General features: G+C 44.9%; 1 protein-coding gene across 1 annotated transcript in view; it reads right to left on the bottom strand.

Moving 5' to 3' along the window:
- The window catches only part of COX16 (cytochrome c oxidase assembly factor COX16), a 137,223-nt gene that overhangs the window by 38,879 nt on the left and 76,039 nt on the right, over nt 1-22,305 (bottom strand). Inside the window, exon 3 of the mRNA XM_069731616.1 lies at nt 16,995-17,063. Within this exon, the coding sequence (XP_069587717.1) occupies nt 16,995-17,063 (69 nt within the window). The remainder of the gene's footprint in view (nt 1-16,994; nt 17,064-22,305) is intronic.

Raw genomic sequence — 22,305 nt, 5'->3', positions numbered from 1 at the left:
CCGGCTATCCAAAAATAGAATTAGACATATCGGTAATTCGGTTTCTAATAACCCTCCACGACACTACACAAGAGGATGTCCCTCATCCCCACTCCAGTGTTTTTGTAAAGGACCACAAGAGGAGAGAAAATGCTTCAAATTATATTTATTATCACCAAATTCAAAGTAATATAAGAAATAATTAAGTAAAATGGAGGGCATCACCTGTGCTGTCGTGGAGGGTTATTAGAATCCGAATTACAGGCAAGTCTAATTCTATTTTCTCCAATAACCCTCCACGACAGCACACAGAAGGAATACCACAGACTAAATGTTAATGAGGGACAATAGCCTGAAAAACTTTTCTCCCCAAAGCCAAAATTGTTAATAGACATTAAATTTAGCCTATAAATGTTTAGAGAAGGCATGGACCGAGGATCAGGTAGCCGCTCTGCTTGATGGAAGTGCTGGCCTTCTTAACCCAGAAGACAGACACATCCCTAATGGGGTGGGCATTACGTTTTTCTGGAGGTGAAAAGTTCTGGTTTTGATAGGTCTCGATAATCGCTTTTTTGATCGTTTGCAATAGTGCTTTATGTTTTCTTTCATTTATTCTGGTCGTACAGCTGGATAAACCGATACTGTTCTTTCATCCAAGGTTGTGCCTTTTGGTGGCAATGAAAGACCACTCTTCGTACATACAGGGAATGGAACTCTTCCTCCTCCTTAGTTGCTGGATTCTAGTAGAAGGAGGGAAGAATTCTCCTGTGATCTGTGGAACTCGGAGACCACCTTGGGCGGGAAGACGAAGAACAAGCCTGTCTTCTTGAACTCAAATATGGTTCATAGATTGAGAGGGCCTGAAGTTCACCCACTCTCCTGACTGTAGTGATCACCTTCAGGAAGACTGTCTTCAAAGACAGTTTGTCCAGTTTTATTGAGGATAATGGTTCAAATGGTGGAAGTGTCAGACCCTTGAGGATGATATTTTGGTTCCAGAATGGGACCAGGTTGGGCAACCTGAGATGAAGATGGGAAGCTACAGTCATGAACCTTTTTACCTAGCGGTGGTCAGCCAAGGTTTGCTCAAAATATGAGCTTAAGGATGCAACCTGAACCTTGAGAGTGCTAGGTGTGAGGCCCATTTCCAGATAATCTTGCAGGAGGTCTAGGATCTGAGCAACATCTGGGGTTCTGGATACTTAGGCGCACAACAAGACAAAAGGTTTTCCATATTTTGTGATATGGCATTTGTGACAGGTTTTCTACTCTTCAGGAGGGTCTGAAAGACTTAATCTGAAAGGTCTTTAGCTGCCTGACTTCTGAATTTACAATTTTAAAAAACTAGACACAAGCTTTCATGGTCTGGGTTGTCAATTGGACCCTGATAAAGGAGGTTTCTGATTGGTGGGAGAATCAGGGGACCTTCTATGCTCAAGTTTTACAGGGCGCCAAACCAGCGCCTCTTCAGCCAGAGAGGTGCTGGTAGCATAACTTTGATCTTTTTCCGTTCTTATCCTCTGTAATGCTCTTCATAGGACCTCGATCGGCAGAAAGGCATATGCTAGTTTGAATTTCTACAGATGGGAGAATGCATCCAATCGTAGACAGGAATTGTTCGGGTTGAAAAAGAAGTAATGATTCACTTTTGCTGTTTTGGTGTCTTGCAAAGATATCTGCATCTGGACAACCCCACCCTCTGGTTAACATAAGGAAGACATCTGAATTTAGACCCCATTCGCCTCGATGAATATCTCTCCGGCTCAGCCCCTTATGTGGAGAGCGGATAGGAAAAGATGTTCTTCTGCACAAGAAATTATTCTTGCAGAGCCTGTTTTTAGTTCTTCAGGTCTCATACTTGTCTGATAACAGAGGCGAGCGACCGTAGCCATGTTGTCCGATTAGAACTTTATGTGGGTGCCCCGAATCATCATGTTGATGATCTGAATACTTAATCTACCGACTTTCGATCTCTGAAATTGCAAGATTGCTGGCTGATTTCTCTTGTCCAAAACCCCTGGAAGGAGGGTTGGGAGACCATCGCCCCTCATCCTCTTTTGCTGGCATCTATTGTAATGGTTAAGAAAGGGTTCCGGATCCAGGGGACTTCTACCTTTAGGTTCCCTGGACTGAACCACCAGGTCGAAGAGGCTTTTACCCGAGTGGGTACTGGAATCTCTATATTTGGGGATTAAATTTGAAAGGATATAAGTTTGCAAAACTCTTTTCTGTGTTTGGGTCCAGGTTACCGCTTGGTTGTGTGACGTCATGAAGTCGTGGACAGACATTGAAAATCTTACTGATGCCAGTTTTTGTCATTGCAGGAAGGTTATTCTGGATCTTAATTGAATCTGTTTTTTGGGTGGGGCAAAAAAGATGTTTGTTTGCAGGAGTCCAGTAGAACACCTAGGAAGGTCTTTGTTGTGGAGGAAACCATGTCTGATTTCTGATCGTTCACTAGCCATCCGAAGCATGTTAGAATCTGGGTTGTTATTTGCAGATATTCTCTGAGAAACGGAGCCATGAGTAGAAAGTCGTTGAGCTACGGGATTATACAAATGGTTTCTCTCCTGATGGAAGGCATGACTTCCACCATGATTTTTGTGAAGATTCGGGAGCCGATGATATTTCGAATTGTATAATGTTGAATTGGAAGTCCAATATTCGGCTTCCCCCGAGTGACCGCAAACCTTAAGAAATTTCAGTAGGTTGGATGGATATGGACTCGATAATAAGCTTCCTGTAAATCAATATTTGTGATGACGAAGTCTTGTCCTATCCAGGGGACCGTCAACTTGATGGACTTCATCTTAAACCTCCTGTATATGATGTATTGATTCAGTCGTTTTAAATTCATTATCATTCTGCGGATGTGACTTGTTTTTATTAGATTGGAAAAAGTTGGGAGTTGTGACCCCTGCATCTTTCTGCTTCTGGAACTGGAGAGATTACTCCCAAAGATAGCAAGCCTTGCAGACCAGACATCAGGGTGTCTGGGAGCTTTGGAGAAGAGAGGCGAGTGACCTTCAACCTCTCTGGAGGATAGGAGGAAGATTCCATTTTTACTCCCTCTTGGATCAGTTTCAGGATCCATGGGATCTATGGGTTTGAGCAAATTTTGCAGCACTGAAGGAAGGATTTTGAAATAAGACTACTATCCTGGTGTCGTGGCTTGCTCTGTCGTGCTCCTTGAGAGAGCAATATATTTCTGCCCAGTCCTCCTTTTGGATAACTACACCGGCCTGACTTTACTTTTCCTTTGTACTGAGGGAGCTCTTGAGGAGGATGAAAGGATCTCTCTTTCTTAGAAATAAAAAATCAAAACAAATATAACAAAATACCCAGGCTGAGAGGGGCTATGGCCCTGCTCCCTACGTAAATGCATATGTGCAGCCAAATATGGATCTCTCTTTCTGTAGTTTTTTTGGCTCAGGCAGAGTTTTTTTTCTCTCTTGACTGAGGCCTTCTCTAGTAAGTCATCCAGAGCCAGTCAAGACAGTGTTCCAAATTATTATGCAAATTGGATTTAAGTGTCAAAGATTTAAAGGGACACTGTCACCTGAATTTGGAGGGAACAATCATCAGCCATGGAGGCGGGGTTTTTGGGTTTTTGATTCACCCTTTCCTTACCCGTTCGCTGCATGCTGGCTGCAATATTGGATTGAAGTTCATTCTCTGTCCTCCATAGTGCACACCTGCGCAAGGCAATCTTGCCTTGTGCAGGCATGTACTACGGAGGACAGAGAATGAACTTCAATCCAATATTGCAGCCAGCATGCAGCCAATGGGTAAGGAAAGGGTGAATCAAAAACCCCAAAACCCCGCCTCCATGGCTGAAGATTGTTCCCTCCAAATTCAGGTGACAGTGTCCCTTTAATGGTTTTGTTTTTCAAATAAACTCAGATGGTATTGTGTCTCAGGGCTCAATGGATCACTGAAATCAATCTTAAACACGTGATAATTAGTTTTCCAGGTGATTCTAATTAAAGGAAAACTACTTAAAGGGAACCTGTCACCTGAATTTGTCGGGACCAGTTTTCGGACATATGGGCGGAGTTTTCGGGTGTTTGATTCACCCTTTCCTTACCCGCTGGCTGCATGCTGGCCGCAATATTGGATTGAAGTTCATTCTCTGTCCTCCGTAGTACACGCCTGCGCAAGACAACATGTTTGTCTTCAGTAGGGCTGCTGAAATCTCCTAGGACTTTCTTAACAGACTGTCCATTTTGCGTTCCAGGGGATACTTAAGCTGAGGCGGATTACCAGTCATCCAAGATTAAGTTTTGGATGTTCTCGTGTATGGAAAATACCATTTTTTAAACAGAGACCCCCCCCCCCGAACAGTTCTTCCTGAACTGTTAGGGTAGTCTTTTCTTCCTATATTTCCACGATATTCCTTACGACAGTAAGAAGTTCCTCCATATAAAAAGAAAGTCTTAGTTTCTTACCGTTAACGGTATTTTTCGGGGCCTATGACAGCACCAACGAGAGAGGTAATCCACCCTTCAGGAACAGGAAACCTACAGATACAAAAGGGTGGCACCTCTCCCATGCATCAGTTGGATTACATAGCTCGAGAGGACCACCATGGTTAATGGCAACAATATGTACAATACTCAAATGACTAACTATTTCACACAAGTGAACCTTATAAAGAGGAAAAAGTGCACACCTAACTTGAAAAGGTAGGGAATATAAGGGTGCTGTCATGGGCTCCGAAAAATACCATTAATGGAAAGTAACTAAGACTTTATTTGGTCGCCCATGATAGCACCAACAAGAGAATTACAGAGAAGTAGTAACTACTTAGGGAGGGATCACAGCCTGCAGCACCCTTATACTGAAGGAGAGGTCTAACCTATAATGATTGTAAAAAGTGGACGGAGAAGACCAAGTAGCCGCCTTACATATGTGGTCAATGGAGACTTCCGACCTCTCTGCCCACGAGGTTGCAATGAATCGAGTGGAATGTGCCCTCAGCTTCTCTGGTGCCAGACTGCCAATCTATATATACGCTAGAGAAACAGCCTCCCTAATCCATCTAACCAACGTGCTCTTAGACACCCTAAAACCCTTCCTGGCACCTTGAAAGGAGACAGATAAGGAATTGTCTTTCTTCCAAGCATCAGTGACCGACAGGTACTCTAGAAGAGATCCCCTGAAATCCAGAGTATGGAGCTTGCTTTCTTTCTGGTCAGTAGGGTTGGGGAGGAAAGAAGGAAAGCATTACGCTACTTACCGGTAGCAGCGTTTTTCGGAGGCCCATGACAGCACTACGAGAGGGGATCCGCCCTTCAGGAACAGGAAACCTACAGATACAAAAAGGGCGGCACCTCTCCATTGCATCAGTTGTATTTCAGAGCCTGAGAGGACTACCGCGGTTAGTGGCACACAAATATACATTATATACAGTTTATATACAAAAATATCCTATTGCATTGTAGCTAGATATCACATGTGAGATGTATATATCTCAATAATTATATATATATATATATATATATATATATATACACATATATATATATATATATATATATATATATATATATATATATATATATATATATATATATATATAAATATTATATATATATACATACACATTTTAGGAAGTGCAACCCCCACGTGAAAGCGGAGGGAACTAAGCGTGCTGTCATGGGCCTCCGAAAAACGCCGCTACCGGTAAGTAGCTTAATGCTTTATTCGGACTCCCATGACAGCACCACGAGAGGTAAGCTACTTTAGGGAGGGACTATAGCCTGCAGCACCCTTAACCCAAAGGTGAGATCAGAGGAGAACCCCAAGTCCAACCGATAGTGCTTAAAAAAGGTGGAAGGGGACGACCACGTGGTTGCCTTACATATCTGGTCGATTGATACTCCAGATCTTTCCGCCCAGGATGAAGCCATGGCCCGGGTGGAATGCGCCCTCAGATTCTGCGGAGCCGGACCCCCACCTGCAGTATAAGCCAGAGAGATAGCCTCCCTAATCCACTTTGCTAGTGTGTATTTCGATACTCTAAGCACCTTCCCAGGACCTTGGAAGGACAAAAATAACGCATTATCTCTCTTCCAAGCATCAGTGACTGAGATATATTCTAACAGGCATCTTCTAACATCCAATGTATGGAATATCTCTTCCTTAGAGTTAGAAGGATTAGGGAGAAATGATGGTAGAACTATCTCCTGTAATCTGTGAAAATGTGATGCTACCTTTGGCAAATAAGCCGGGTCCGGCTTGAGGACTACTCTATCCTGTAAAAACTCTGTATAAGGGGAAAGTCTGGAAAGCGCCTGGATGTCCCCTACCCTACGAGCAGATGTTATTGCTACCAAAAAAGCTGTTTTAAGGGATAACATCTTAATTGAGGATGAATGTAAGGGCTCAAATGGTTCCTTAGTCAAGGCTGAAAGGACTAGGTTGAGATCCCAAGGTACCAACCTATTCTTGTGTATGGGTCTAGCTCTACTAGATGCCTTAAAGGGACACTGTCACCTGAATTTGGAGGGAACAATCTTCAGCGATGGAGACGGGGTTTTTGGGTGTTTGATACACCCTTTCCTTACCCGCTGGCTGCATGCTGGCTGCAATATTGGATTGAAGTTCATTCTCTGTCCTCCGTAGTACATGCCTGCACAAGGCAATCTTGCCTTGCGCAGGCGTGTACTATGGAGGACAGAGAATGAACTTCAATCCAATATTGCAGCCAGCATGCTGCCAGCGGGTAAGGAAAGGGTGAATCAAACACCCAAAAACCCCGCCTCCATGGCTGAAGATTGTTCCCTCCAAATTCAGGTGACAGTGTCCCTTTAATAAACCTTGAGACCCAATAGTTATTTGCAATGTTACAAGAAAACAGGGCCCCTAGGGCTGAGACTTACTTTTAGCGTACTCGTGGATAGATTTAGCTCCAAACCCTTCTGCAGAAATTCTAAGATCTGATTTATGGGTATTCCTTCATCAATATTAAAATCTGAAGAGGCCAGGAACTTTTTCCAGGTTCTAGAGTAGATTTTCGTTGTTGTTTTCTACTCTTCAGAAGGGTATCTATTAAATTTGGGGAGAAACCTCTGTCTTTTAGTAATGACCTCTCAAACTCCATGCCGTTAAATGGAGTCCCTTCACTTGTGGATGGCTGATCGGACCCTGGTAGAGTAAGTCTGGAATGTCTGGAAGCACCCAGGGGTTGTCTACCGACATGGTCCTGAGCCAAGCAAACCAGGCCCTTCTGGGCCAGAACGGGGCAATCAGTATGACTCTTGCCCGATCCTTCCTGATCTTTCTGACCACTAGGGATAACAGGGCCAATGGGGGGGGGGGGGGGGGAGGAACGCGTAAGCCAACCAAAATCCCCATTCTATCAGGAAGGCGTCCACTGCCAGAGGATTCTCCCTGGGATTTAGGGAACAGAATTTTCTTGTTTTCCTGTTGTCCTTGTGGTGGCAAAGAGGTCCACCTCTGCCTCTGGATGACCCCATTTGCGGACAATGTGATTGAAGATGTCTCTGTTCAGAGACCATTCCCCTTGTCCTAAGGTATTGCGGCTTAGAAAGTCTGCCTTTACGTTTTCCTTCCCTCTGATATGCGGCACAGTTAAAGATAGTAAATGCTTTTCTGCTGTCTGGAGTAGGCGATCCGCCACTTTCATCAGAGATTTGGAATGTGTTCCACCTTGGTGATTTATGTTGGCCACCGCCACCTGGATGTCCGAGAGGATTTTGACATGGTGACCCTGTAGATATAAGAGGAGTTTGTTTAACTGAAAGTTCAATTGCCATTAACTCTCTCTGATTGGAAGAGACTGATGTTTGGGAGTCCCATAGACCCTGAACTACAATGTCACTCATGTGTGCCCCCCACCCCGCGGGGCTAGCGTCTTTGGTTATTACACGAGTCTGGTGTGAAATTGAGCCCAACGGAAAGCGGGAATGCATGAAGTCGGTGAACCTAACAGCGACATAGCTTGTCTAAGGGTCATGGAGGGTTTATCAATCGCCTTTGACACCTGTTGTTGAATATGCAATAACTTATCCAGTGGAAGACGTCATTGTTGGGTCTCCGAATCTAATAGCAGCCCTAGGAATCTCTGAATTTTTAGGGGCTCTAATCGGGATTTCTCATAATTTATAATCTAAGCCTAGGTGTTCTAGTCTGGTCATAGTCATCTTTACTTGTGAAAGGCAATGGTTTGCTGAATTCCCCACTATAAGGAAATCATCTAGATAAGGAATAATGAGAATATTAGATTCTTGTAAGTGCGCCATGACCTCAGCAACTATTTTTGTAAACACCCTAGGCACTGCTGATAAACCGAAGGGAAGAACCCTGAACTGAAAATGGCGAACTATTCCTCCCATAAGAACCGCTACCCTTAGGAATCTTTGGAAGTCTTCATGGATAGGTACATGATAGTATGCATCTTTTGAATCTACAACTACCATGAAACAGTGTTTGAACAGCATTTTTATTGTTGAACTGATTGATTCCATCTTAAAGGTTTTATTAACCAGAAACTCATTAAGGGACTTAAGGTTTATAATAGTTCTAAACAATTTGTCTGGTTTTTGAATCAGAAATAGAGGAGTAGAACCCTCTTCCTCTCTCTGATTCCGGAACTTCAATCAGAACTTTTTTAAGGCATAAGCTTATGACCTCCGCTTCCAAAGCTGTTTGTTCAAGGGGGGAAGAACGAAAGGGAGTTAATTTAAACTTATCTCGAGGCAGATGACTAAACTCAAGTCTCAGTCCATCTGATATTATGCCTCGCACCCAATCACTATTTGTGATGTCTGACCATGCTGAAGAGAAAGCTGACAATCTCCCTCCCACAGGGATTGCTAGTCATTGGCCTGGTTTTTTACGTTCTTTTGAGGAACGGCGGAACATATAGCCCGTACCTCTCCTGCGTCTATCCTCCCATCTAAAATTGTCTCTAGAGGGTGAGGATACGTGCTTCCTTCCCCAACCAAATTTCCTTCTGTTGAAAGGACGATGGTAGGATGCTGATGATAAATTAGGGAATTTTTTCTTGTCATCCCCATCTTTTTCCAGCAACTCATCCAAAGTTGGGCCAAAGAGATATTCCCCTTTGCATGGCATAGCGTAGAGTTTCGATCTTGATTGAATGTCTCCTGACTCCAACTGATCTAGCCAGATTATTAAGGATCTAGCCGTAAAAGTTGCAGCTACTGCCAGTCTCAAAGATCCAGCCGCCATTTCCCAGGTACCCTTAAGGAAGGCATCTGCCTTCCTATCAAGAGGATCCTTAAGGGTCCCCATGTCCTCAAATGGTAGTGAGGCTTTCTTTGATGCTTTCGCCACTGCAGCATCTAATTTAGGGGCCTTGTCCCGGGTATCAACAGCTGGATCATCAAAGGGGTATCTGCGCTTCAATGCTGGTGGTAAAGAGCCTTTCTTTTCAGGTTTCTTCCACTTCCGGAGAATTAATTTCTGAATCTTTTCGTTCAACGGGAAAGACCTACGTTTTCTTTGATCTAATCCGCTGATAATCATCTCGTCTGGAAGGTTGCGCTTTAGGCTCTTCTATGCCCATTGTACCTCTGACCGATTTTACTAGTTTGTCTACTCAGTCCAGAGGCAGACAGAATCGGCTAGAGTCTTCTTCTGATGAAGAGGAAGAGGGAATAGAGCCATAGGAACCCTCTTCTCTTTCTTCCTCTGAAGAATCAGAGTTCAAGGGAACCTTATACTTTGAACCTCCCGCCTGGGATAGGGCCCTCAGGGATTCCCTTACTTCCACACGGATCATTTCCTTTAAGTTAGCCGCAATCATAGATTCTTCCGCTACCTGGGGGAGGACAATAAAGGTGATATCTTTTATCTGACCTAATGTCACTCCACCCCCACCACTCCTGTAGACCTCACCATCTGCTGTATACAGGGGGTGCATAATTTTTTGGGACACGAATCTGGCAAGGGGACTCCACAGAGGGCACATTCCTTATGTTTCGTCTTGCCCATACTTTTCTTAAAATGACAAAGTATAAGGGGGCCTGCGTCACTGAGTGAATATTCACATAGATCACTTACCAGTGCCCGCCGAAAAAAGGTACCGGAATGCGAGGGGGGGGGGGGTTCTTTCCCAGTCGATGTTCTCGATCCCTGCCTGGATGAGCTCTTACGACTGGACTGGTCACTCCTGACATGTTCCTTTTCCTTGGACTTCTGTCGCACTTCATCCAGCAGCTGAGGCTGCCGATCACCATCACTCTCCATGATGAAATGAGGCCAAAGCAGGGTTCTGAATCTGACACCTGCTTAAAAATCCCCCTTGATTCCGGTCAGCAGACTGCCTCGCGCTATCCCCATTGGTCCACGCAATCCAGGATGCAGCTGGGAGGTCAGAGGGCCTACGTTGAACCCGGCGTTCAGGATCCGGTGGGCACCGCCATCTTGTAACTGCGCATGCGCAGCAACCCAGCGACCCGGAAGCACTCACAGCCTCCGCCCCCGATGTCACCGCGGCCCGGAAATGCTCCAGCTTACACAGAGCGGCGCAGGATGCCGGAGATGGCCAGCAGCGCTCCGGACGGCACCCACCTCCTGACGCCGGTACTCCGCAACCCTGCTGCACCGCATACCGCACAGACCTGAAGGGGATGGGGAATACTTACCGGCACTGGCGGAGACAGGAATCCTCCGGACCCTGCTGAAAAACGCCACCGACGTGCAGCCCAGCCAGGACCACCGTGGCATCTCCAGGAACTTCCGCAGCGGTCGAGGTAGGAGACCCCCCCGCTACCTGGTTCGGCCAGCCGGCCTGGGATCCCTAGGATTCATCTGTAGGATCCTGTCCCTACAGGAACAGGAAACCAACTGATGCATGGGAGAGGTGCCGCCCTTTTTGTATCTGTAGGTTTCCTGTTCCTGAAGAGCGGATCCCCTCTTGTGGTGCTGTCATGGGAGTCCAAATAAAGACTATTTCCTGTTACCTGTGAAAAATGGAAACTACCTTAGGCAAGTAGGCTGGATCTGGCCTAAGTACTACCCTATCATTTTGGAACTGTGCATACGGCGTGAGTGTAGAAAGCGCCTGGATGTCGCTCACCCTCCATGATGATGTTAATGCCACCAGAAAGGCTACCTTATCGGAGAGTATCCTCACAGAGGCCGAAGAGATGGGCTCAAAAGGGGCTTCTGTCAAGGCCGTGAGTACTAAGTTAAATCCCACGGCATAAACCTTACTCCATGTATGGGTCTTGACCTGCCAACTGCTTTAATAAATCTACTGACCTAGTAGTTACCAGCGATGTCACAACTGAATAGGGCCCCCAGGGATGACACCTGTACCTTAAGGGTACTGGTGGAAAGACCCATGTTTAGACCTCTCTGAAGAAATTCCAGGCTCTGAATTGTACTATTCAGTGGAAAGTACCTACGCTTTCTTGGATCTAATCCACCAAACATTAAGTCCTGCGTAGAACACTCCGGCCTGGAATCTGCCACCCCCATTGTAGACTTGACCACTTTTACTAATTTGTCCATGCGGTCTAAGGGAAAACAGAACCGGCCAGAGTCCTCAGAAGAAGAAGAAGAAGACGACGACGAAGGAGAAGGCCCCGAGGAATTTTCAACCCTTCCAAGGTTAGCAGAGGAATCCGAATCTGTAAGACTTACTTTACTTCCCTTCCTCTTGGAACTCTCTCCATGAGATAGGGACTTTAAGGACTCCTTCACCTCCGTACTAATAATCTCCCTCAGGCTTGTGGTGAAATTGAGGGTTTCCTCTGCTACCTGCAGGAGGGGAAAACATGAGGCAATGCAATCTAATCTAGAGGCCAAATGCCCCCCTTTAACCCCTCACCGTCTGCTGTACTCAAGGCTGACATAACTTTTTCGGGAAAGAGTCTGGCAGAGGGCATCTACAGAGGGCACACTCCCTGTGTCCCGATTTCCCAGAACATTTCTTCACCTAGTAAGACAGAGAATAAGGGGGAGACTGCATCATCGAGTGTACTTTAATGAAGATCTCTTACCAGTGCTGCAGTTAGGCCGGGTTCACATTTGCGTCTGTGTGCGCAGTATACGATCCACATGCGTCATGCGTACCCATCTTTAACATTGTGTATGCAGGGACATGTTTTTGAATGCGCTTGCTTGCGGATGCGTATGCATGCGATGTTTAGAGGTGTGCGGCGGGGCACGGCAAACGCAACGTGTGAGGCGTCATATATTGCGCAATCATACGCATGCAGATGATTGTGTAAAAAAAACCTGCATTACTGTCTATGGGAACGCATTGGTATGTAATGAATGCGTTCGATACGAATGCGTACTTTGCAAGGCAAAACGCATTTAAACGCATGCACCCGCAGCGTTTTTGCTTGTGTCATGCGCTAGATGATGCGCAGGTGTACGGATGCTTTTGTATGCGTTTTGGCAAGCGTTTGCGCATGCAGATGATACGCTGAGCACAGAAACGCTAATGTGAACTTAGCCTTAATAGGTACTGGATCACGAGGGGGACATCTCTCAGCCGATGCTGCCGATTCCTCCATCATGGAAGAGCTCCTGCGGCTGGATTGACCACTTGTCTGGCTATTACCCGCTTCCTGGGTTCCTGGGTTTTTTGTCAGTCCGTACGGGGCTTCCGAGACATCTGTTGCTCCATAGCCCACTGCTGTTGGCCCTCCTGCTGCTCATAAGAAGCTTCCGTCACATCCATCATAAAAATGGAACAGAAGCTTAGATGCAGGTGTTTCGAGGCATCTCCCCCCAGATATCCGGGCCAGCAGGTCCCTGGGCAGGAACGTTACCCCCCCCGACACACCCCCCCCAACACCACGGCTTCCCCTCCCCCCCCCCCCCGGCCCAGGACACCATACCCAGCGCCGCCGTGCGCACGTGACCGCGGCATCATCGTGGAGCAAAAAGCCGTCCAGCATCCGAGACTGACCCTAGGCTCCGACGCATCACCACCACGACCTCCAATGAGGCCGCAGCACCACGCTGGACGACCGCCCAAGGACATCACCAGCGGGGTCTCCGACCCGCCCTCAGCACGACACACGTCGTCACCCGGCAACGCCCCCGATGCATCCGGACCCAGAAGATGCCGCAGCACGCTGGAGAGTGCAGGCCAGGAGGCGTCAGGACCATCAGGGGGAATACTTATCTTCCGGCGCTGGCTCTCTGGAATCGGTAATCCCCTGGATACTGCTCCACCTGCTCACTTACTGTCGTGGAATCCTACCCCGGACCCACTGTGGCACTTCCAGGGACCCCACACTGGCCAAGGTAGGGGACCCCTGCTACTTAAAACTGACTGGCCTGGCCTGGGATCCTGATGAATCCTCCAGGTATCTGAAGGCACCCGTCCTCTTCAGGAACAGGAAACCAACTGATGCGTAGGAGAGATGCCGCCCTTTTGTATCTGTAGGTTTCCTGTTCCTTAAGGGGGCGGATCCCCTCTCTCATTAGTGCGGACATTGGCGACCGAAAAAAAATAATGTTTTCAATTTCCTGGACTACTTCTGAGGCTAGGTTTAGTTTGCGCTCCTGCAGTAGTTCTTCCGGTATAAAACACTGATCATCCAGGAAGTCTGAGTCTATTTCTTCTTTTATGCGAATATTCCTTTTCTCAGCCTTTGAAGGGATACTTGATGTGGACTGGGAGAAAACAAGGAAGATTGGATCTCCTGTCAAACCATCCCCTTGATTTCCTTCATTAAGAAAGGTAAAGGTTGCTCCTCAATTATTTTTTCCGTACATCCTTCGCATAGTGGTTGCCTATTGTTAGATGACAATTTCTTAGCATATATTGGGAATTTGCGGCTTGATATTTTGGTTTTACTCTTTGGTGGAGGATACTTTATCCCCTGAAAGGGTGGAGAAGGAAATAAATATAGTATATACACAACAACCTGCACCCCAGAGACTGACTCCCCTATACCAGGAGACTTACCGGAACTGGATTAGCACTGGGCCCTGCAAATGCTGTGCGGGAAGAACTCTCCATGTATTCACAAAAGGATTGGCCCTACCTTAGGGTGTCTTCTTTCCACGGCTCTTTATATAGGCAACCAGATCCAGTGCCTTCCTCTCAGAGAGACTCCACCCCCTTTGACCAGATGTAAAAGCAAGGGGTGGGAGGCCCAAGCGATCACTAGCAGTTATCTCCCACTGAATCTCCAGTAACATGCCACATTTGCGATTCTGTTTTACAGCGTGGAACGAAAACTGGAAGTGACGTCACACAAGTGCGGCAGCGTGGGACACAGCTGGACAGCGATGAGGTAGAAGCGCCCGGCATCCCACACCAAGCGCTGCAAGGTCCCGCACCATGAGGAGGGAGAGAAGTTAGGCTGGAGAGCTCAGAGAGACGTCCAGCCCGATACCCACCAGACTTTACCCATAGGTGCAGACTGGAGGGGAAGTCCTGTGTCCAAGGAGACAGGAGCAGCATTGGAGAGGAGAGATCTGAGCAGTCGATTTCCGCTGCCCGGCTAACCAGATATTTAAAAAGGATTTTCTGCAGCAGACACAGAGCACTGCAGGATGACCTCTTTATTACAATAGTGACAGGAAAAACACTGGAGAGAGTATGAGGGAGGAGCTATTCGACCTCTTTGTGTTCCCTGTCCCTGTCCCTATTAGAGTGGGGTGACATCCTCCTGTGTCCAGTTGTTGAGGGTTACTGAATAAAGAAAACAGAAAGAAAAAAAAAAAGGAGCTGCGGGTAGGAGGCAGTTTTCAAGGCTCCCGTTCAGATTACTGACTGGTTCCAGTGAACTGAGAAACACCAACTCTATTTGTAGGGTTAGAGCAGGGATGGGAACCTCAGGTTTGCGGGCCATTTATGGACCGCGATGACATTTTCTCTGCAGTGCTTGGGCCGACAACTGTGTTTTGACGGCCACCATCGTTTATATTTCTCCTTGTTCTGTGAGCACTTGCATGCAGTGTTCACTACTGAACGCTGAGGCGCATGCAATGAAAGTTTACATCCTGACCACAGTGCCAATGTCAAGACGTACTTTGTGGGTGGATTTAGAACACAATTTGTGTGGCCCGCCAAGGGTGGTATAAATATCCAAATGGGTCTTGGCAGAAAAATAGAATCCCCACCTTTGGGGTACAGGATAGACCTCTCAATTTTATTAAATTTATAACATTAACTCCTTTTCCACCCTAAAATCCTCTAAAGGAGGACCCCCGACACATGCAGCCACGAGTTAGTGGGTTTCTAGTTTCAGCCCTCTTCTCCTTACTTTATTTCTTGTACTCACACCCTTTTACTATGGTAAACCGACCAAATCTTTGGTGAAACATAAAAAATTCTGCTATTTGACATATATTGTTCTCTGCACACTATGACTGCAATGTCTTGATGTATGACGCACTTTATGAAATCAGCCCATACTCATCAAGACACTAAAACTCTTATTTTGCTGGAGAGCGTGTGTACAAGGCCTTAGAAGATTATTCTATACATGAAGAGATGGTAAATTCTGAATGACTAATAAATATGATCTCAGACGTTTAGGCAAAAAAATACCCAGAACACAGATGTATATTTGCAAATATTCACTTTAAATCAAGGAGGGAGTGGGGGTGGGGTGAGGGGGATGAGTAATAATGTAAAGGATAGAGTACCATTCTTTTTTTATTGCAGCTCTGGAGTGGTGTCACTAATTAAGTTCCTGCCCCTAGTCTTCTACTAACCAACCTCAGTCTTAGATTGTTCCCAGAGTCGTTCTGGTCCCGCGCCGCCATCTTGTGACCGCAGCTCCTGAAAGACTGGATGTCAGAAGCGGTCACAAGCTCTCACTGTAAACTAGGAGATCCTCAGTCTCACTCTCAGACTTACACTGAGGTGTGACTTCTGGATCACCCAGCAAACATTGGAGCTATTTGCAGGTCACAAACTGCTGGTGGCTGGGCCCATGCCTAACCCTTAATTAGCAGAGTAGTGACCGCTACAACTCTGTCGTGTTAACCCTTCAACTCAGAAAACATTTAGTACCTTAAATATCTCATTCCTATCACTGCAAGATTGTCTTGGTTCACATATATATGTCCGGTTGTTTTCTGGGCGGAACATATGCACCCAATTATAAGAAATATCGGCACTTCAAGAAAATGGTACACAAGTAGGGTCCCAAACCATATACATGAAGATGAACTTGGCCCTCAGGTTAAATTGTGTGATTGCCAAGTTCATCTTCTTATATGCACTCAATACACACCCACAAGGTTCTTTTCACACCTCTATTCATCTTTTGGGTCTGTTTCAGTTTGTCTATTATAAACGGATTAGCATCCAGTCTAATCCTGTTGCAAATGCAGCACAGTTGTCCAATTGATTTCTATGGAGTCTATCCGGCTTCCAGTTTTGTTTTGTTTTTTAATGGAAGAAGTAGTCAAGAAATTTTTATGCTCTAAAGAACAGACACCAGACGGACCTTGTACAAATCAATTGGGCCCCAGTGCTTTATTTGCAACAGGAATGCAACAGACAAAACAGAAAAGATGAACAGAAATATGAACAATTCAAGCAGCATTTTTCTGTCCGTCACTACTCACAAAACATTTCCATCCATAGTCAACCTTAAGGAAAGTAGTCAGATCAGTTGCCCCTGCGATGTACTATGCAGCAGACTATCATGACATACGTACAAGAATACAAGAAGAAGTCTTACATGCCCACCTCAAAATAAATAAAATAAATAAAAGCACACAATCTAAAAAAAAAAAATCAAACAAAAAAAAACCTAAAACAAGTTAAACAAATGTAAGCAAGAGTAATCATGCCATCAATGGTTAACAAACTGGGCAAGTTGGTTTCATTGATTCTTTTATTTTGATGCTAGATTATAGGCCAGATGATGTGGAAAAGAAGAAAAAGTTACAGAGCCTGCAATTCCTATAGATAGAAAGTGCTAATTTTGGTTTTGTTTAAAATCACCCAACTCTGTGGTCTGAGGGGGCAGAGCGGTCAGGAGGTTTCCACGGAGGGGGAAAAAAAATGTTAAATTACTAGAGCAGCATACCTCGTACTCCGACTCCAGGGTAACATCTTTGTCTTTATTTTTGATGACGCCTGCTACTGAGGGCTCCACCTGCAAATTAAAGAGAATTAAGTGAAGAAAGCCCACATACATTGTGACCACAGGTGATAAAATACAAGCTTTATCAGAAGGTATGTATATACCAAACCTCAGTATACCAAATGTTGACACTTTAACCCCTTTCTGCCAGCTGACGGAATAGTACGTCAGCTGGCAGATCCCCTGCTTTGAGGTGGGCTCTGGCGGTGAGCCCACCTCAAAGCCGCGACATGTCAGCTGTTTTGTACAGCCGACATGTGCGCGCAATGAGCGCGAGCAGAATCGCGATCCGCCCGCGCCCATTAACTAGTTAAATGCCGCCGTCAAGCGCTGACAGCGGCATTTAACTAGCGCTCCCGGGCCGCGCGGCCGGGATTGCTCGCACTGCTGACCCCCGTCACATGATCGGGGATCAGCAGTGCATTGCCATAACAACCAGAGGTCTCCTTAAGACCTCTATGGTTGTTGATGGCCGATTGCTTTGAGCGCCACCCTGTGGTCGGCGTTCAAAGCAACCCTGCATTTCTGCTACATAGAGGTGATCTGTGCATCACCTCTATGTAGCAGAGGCGATCAAGTTGTGCATTCCTGTAGCCTCCTATGGAGGCTATTGAAGCATGCCAAAATTAAAATGAAATAATAAATATAAATATAAATAAAAATATTAAAAAAAATAAAAAATGTATAAAAGTTCAAATTACCCCCCTTTTGCCCCAATCAAAATAAAACAATAAAAAAACAAACAAACATACACATATTTGGTATCGCCGCGTTCAGAATCGCCGATCTATCAATAAAAACAAAGAGTTAACCTGACCGCTAAATGGCGTAGCGAGAAAAAAAGTCAAAACGCCAAAATTACATTTTTTTGGTCGCCGCGACATTGCATTAAAATGCAATAACGTGCGATCAAAAGAACGTATCTACACCAAAATGGTATCATTAAAAATGCCAGCTCGTCACACAAAAAATAAGCCCTCACCTGACCCCAGATCACGAAAATTGGAGACGCTACGGGTATCGGAAAATCGCGCAATTTTTTTTTTTAAGCAAACTTTGGAATTTTTTTTTCACCACTTAGATAAAAAATAACCTAGACATGTTAGCTGTCTATGAACTCGTAATTACCTGGAGAATCATAATGGCAGGTTAGTTTTAGCATTTGTTGAACCTAGCAAAAAAGCCAAACAAAAAACATGTGTGAGATTGCACTTTTTTTGCAATTTCATCACACTTGGAATTTTTTTCCCGTTTTCTGTTACATGGCATGGTAAAACCAATGATATCGTTCAAAAGTACATCTCGTCCTGCAAAAAATAAGCCCTCACATGGCCATATTGACGGAAAAATACAAAAAGTTATGGCTCTGGGAAGGAGGGGGAGCAAAAAACGAAAATGAAAAAGCGGAAAAAGCTCCGGGGGCGAAGGGGTTAAGAACGCTATAGTAGGCACAAATCTGAAACAACAGCAGAACCCCAAGTTCCAGCAGACAACAATTCCAAATAGTCAATGAAACAAACTATAAAATGTTCCATAGAATATATTCATATATATGTTAATATAGAATATAGAAAACGTTGTCCTTTTTACCACTCTGTTGGTCTCCAAGCTTCATTTCTCCTATTGTTTTACTGATGACGTCATGAAAAATATGTTTTAACCCCTATCTGACCTCGGACGGGATAGTACGTCCGAGGTTAGATCCCCTGCTTTGATGCAGGGCTCCGCGGTGGGCCCGCACCAAAGCCGGGACATGTCAGCTGTTTTGAACAGCTGACATGTGCCCGTAATAGGCGCGGGCAGAATCGCGATCTGCCCGCACCTATTAACTAGTTAAATGCCGCTGTCAAACGCAGACAGCGGCATTTAACTACCGCATCCGGCCGGGCGGCCGGAAATGACGTCATCGCCGACCCCCGTCACATGATCGGGGGTCGGCGATGCGTCTCCATTGTAACCATAGAGGTCCTTGAGACCTCTATGGTTACTGATCACCAGTGGCTGTGAGCGCCACCCTGTGGTCGGCGCTCACAGCACACCTCCATTTCTGCTACATAGCAGCGATCAGCAGATCGCTGCTATGTAGCAGTGCCGATCGCGTTGTGCCTGCTTCTAGCCTCCCATTGAGGCTACTGAAGCATGACAAAAGTAAAAAAAAAAAGTTGAAAAAAATGTTAAAAAAATAAAAAAAAATATAAAAGTTTAAATCACCCCCCTTTCGCCCCAATCAAAATAAATCAATAAAAAAAAATATAAAATCTACGCATATTTGGTATCGCCGCGCTCAGAATCGCCCGATCTATCAACTAAAAAAAAGCATTAACCTGATCGCTAAACAGCGTAGCGGGAAAAAAATTCAAAACGCCAGAATTACTTTTTATGAGGCACATATTATTGTACTCAGAAAAGAGGGGAAAGATCCATTAGAGTGCGGGTCCTATCGCCCCATATCGTTAGTAAATGTAGACTAGGCTGAACTCTATTATACTAGACATTATACACCCGGATCAAACTGGCTTTATGCCTGGTAAGAGCACCTCTATAAATATCAGACGGGTTCAATCGATAATTCAATACAGTTCTTTACTACCTGATAATAACTGGGCGTTGGCGTCGTTGGACGCAGCTAAGGCGTTTGACTCTCTTGAATGGCCCTTCTTGTCCGCTTGCCTGCAGAAATATGGTTTCGGGGCTAAATTCCTGAATTGGGTTAATATATTATACATGAAACCAAAGGCCCGCATAATAGTAAATGGCTCCATCTCTGAGCCCTTTTTATTATATAGGGGAACCCGTCAAGGGTGTCCCCTTTCCCCAGCCCTATTTGCTCTAGCAATAGAGGCATTGGCAATACGTCTCCGATCTTCCCCCGGTATTGAGGGTATAAAAATAGCGGATCGCATTGATACCATTGGTTTATACGCCGATGACATGATAGTATTCATGGATAACACGGAAGAGACGTTACCGAGGGTGATTACTACCATAGATAGATTTAGTGGGTTCTCAGGCCTATATATTAACTGGGATAAGTCTGCTCTATTGCCTCTCTCTCAATCCCCAGCATCTAATCTCAATACTCTTTCCTCGTTGCCCATAGTATCTAACTAAGTACTTGGGTATATATATGTCTCAACATAGTGGGTCGGACTTACAACTCAATATTTTTCCCCTGCTAGATTACGCTAAACTGAAATTTACATCTTGGAGCAAGATTCCATTATCTGTAGCAGGTCGTATTAACCTCATTAAAATGATATTGCTCCCTAAATTTAACTATTGTCTCCAACATAGCGCAGTAACTGTACCGAAGTTCTTCTTCACCAACTTAAACTCTCAGGTTGCTTCATTCATATGGGGAAAAAGTAGGCCTAAGCTTAAATTAACTACCTTGCAGAGATCTAAGCAGGGGGGAGGAGCGGCATTGCCTGATTTTTTTCTATACTATCTGGCAGGACAGGCGAGGGCACTAAGTAAGTGGATGACACATAACTACCTCCCTAATTCTGAGAGTCATCTGGTTAGTTCTGTTAGCGCTAAATGTCCATTGGGCCTTTTGGAGTCGGGGAAAATAAACGCTCCCCGCATGCTACCCATGCTCCGACTGGCACGATCAACCTGGAGGCAGATTAAAAAAGCTATTGGATTTGAAGATATTATTGCTGAAATGCCTTTATGGGACAATGGTTATTTCCCCATGTTGATAGATCATCCGTCTGCAGGTTTTTGGATCTCCCACGGGGTTCTCTCGGTGGGGGATTTATACGATCAGGGGGTCTTTATGTCTTTTGAACAGCTGCAAGCTAAATATGCCTTTCCAAGATCTCAATTTTTCCGCTATCTGCAACTTAGAACAGCTATTCAGTCATATACCAGAAATGTGGGAGCAAACCGCAACATCTCATCTTTGCCACTGATAGGTATTCTTAAATCACAGGGACCTCAGGGTCTTATTTCATCCTTATACACATATCTGTTGTCAATGGGAGCGAACTCAGCTATAGACTTGGTTAAGGGCAAGTGGGAGGGACTTATCCCTGATATGCAGAGTGAGGCGTGGGAGGACGTTCTTGACTCTCCCCTTAAAGTATCCCCGTCAATTAATAACAAGATGACCCAGTTATATATAATTCATCAGTCATATTTGACCCCAGTGAGACTTTTTCAGATGGGTCGATACTCGACGTCGGAATGTCTGCGTTGCCACTCACCGGATGCTGATTTCATACACATGATATGGCAGTGCCCAATTATTTTTCAATATTGGAGGGAGGTAACGTCGTTATTGACTTCACTATTGTCAATCCCGGTCCCTCTTGAACCCCTGATCTGTCTGTTTGGAGTGTGGAATGAGGAGGTTTGGGAACATTATGTTGGGATTTTTTTACGAGAAGTATTATTTTTGGCACGAAAGATGTTGGCGTTGCGATGGATGGGAAGGTCACCCCCTACACTTAGGTCCTGGGTTGAGCTGGTGAACACAATTGTCCCATATGAACGCACACTCTACCAGAATAGGGGTTGCCCGGGCAAATTCAATAAAATCTGGGATGGGTGGAATGCCTCCCATCTCACTTTGTGATCTAACCGATTGACAAAGATACAGTTTATTTGATTTCTTGTTCTGCAGATATTGCGCAATGGAGAGTATAATGTTACTGCTAAAAGGCGACGTAGTAATAGTTTTGGAGGCTTAGTCTAGTTTAGTTTAGTTTGATTATAGTTTAGGAACTCTGCATACTGACAGTTCCATAATTACACGTATATGTCTTATTCCGTATATATACAAATGATTGGTATATGTATGCTCTGATGTCTTTTTCTTTTTTGCGAATGTAACCGTGCAAGTCAATAACAAAGAAACATTTATACTGTATTTTATTGTGATTATTAAATAAACGAATTTAAAAAAAAAAAAAACGCCAGAATTACGTTTTTTTGGTCGCCGCGACATTGCATTAAAATGCAATAACGGGCGATCAAAAGAACGTATCTGCACCGAAATGCTATCATTAAAAACGTCATCTTGGCACGCAAAAAATAAGCCCTCAACCGACCCCAGATCACGAAAAATGGAGACGCTACGGGTATCGGAAAATGGCGCAATTTTTTTTTTTTTTTTTTAGCAAAGTTTGGAATTTTTTTTCACCACTTAGATAAAAAATAACCTAGTCATGTTAGGTGTCTATGAACTCGTACTGACCTGGAGAATCATAATCGCAGGTCAGTTTTAGCATTTAGTGAACCTAGCAAA

Source organism: Ranitomeya imitator, chromosome 1 (assembly GCF_032444005.1).
Source record: "Ranitomeya imitator isolate aRanImi1 chromosome 1, aRanImi1.pri, whole genome shotgun sequence".
Lineage (NCBI taxonomy): Eukaryota > Metazoa > Chordata > Amphibia > Anura > Dendrobatidae > Ranitomeya > Ranitomeya imitator.
The sequence above is the reverse complement of the archived record's forward strand: the minus strand, read 5'-3'. Positions and strand labels throughout refer to the sequence as shown.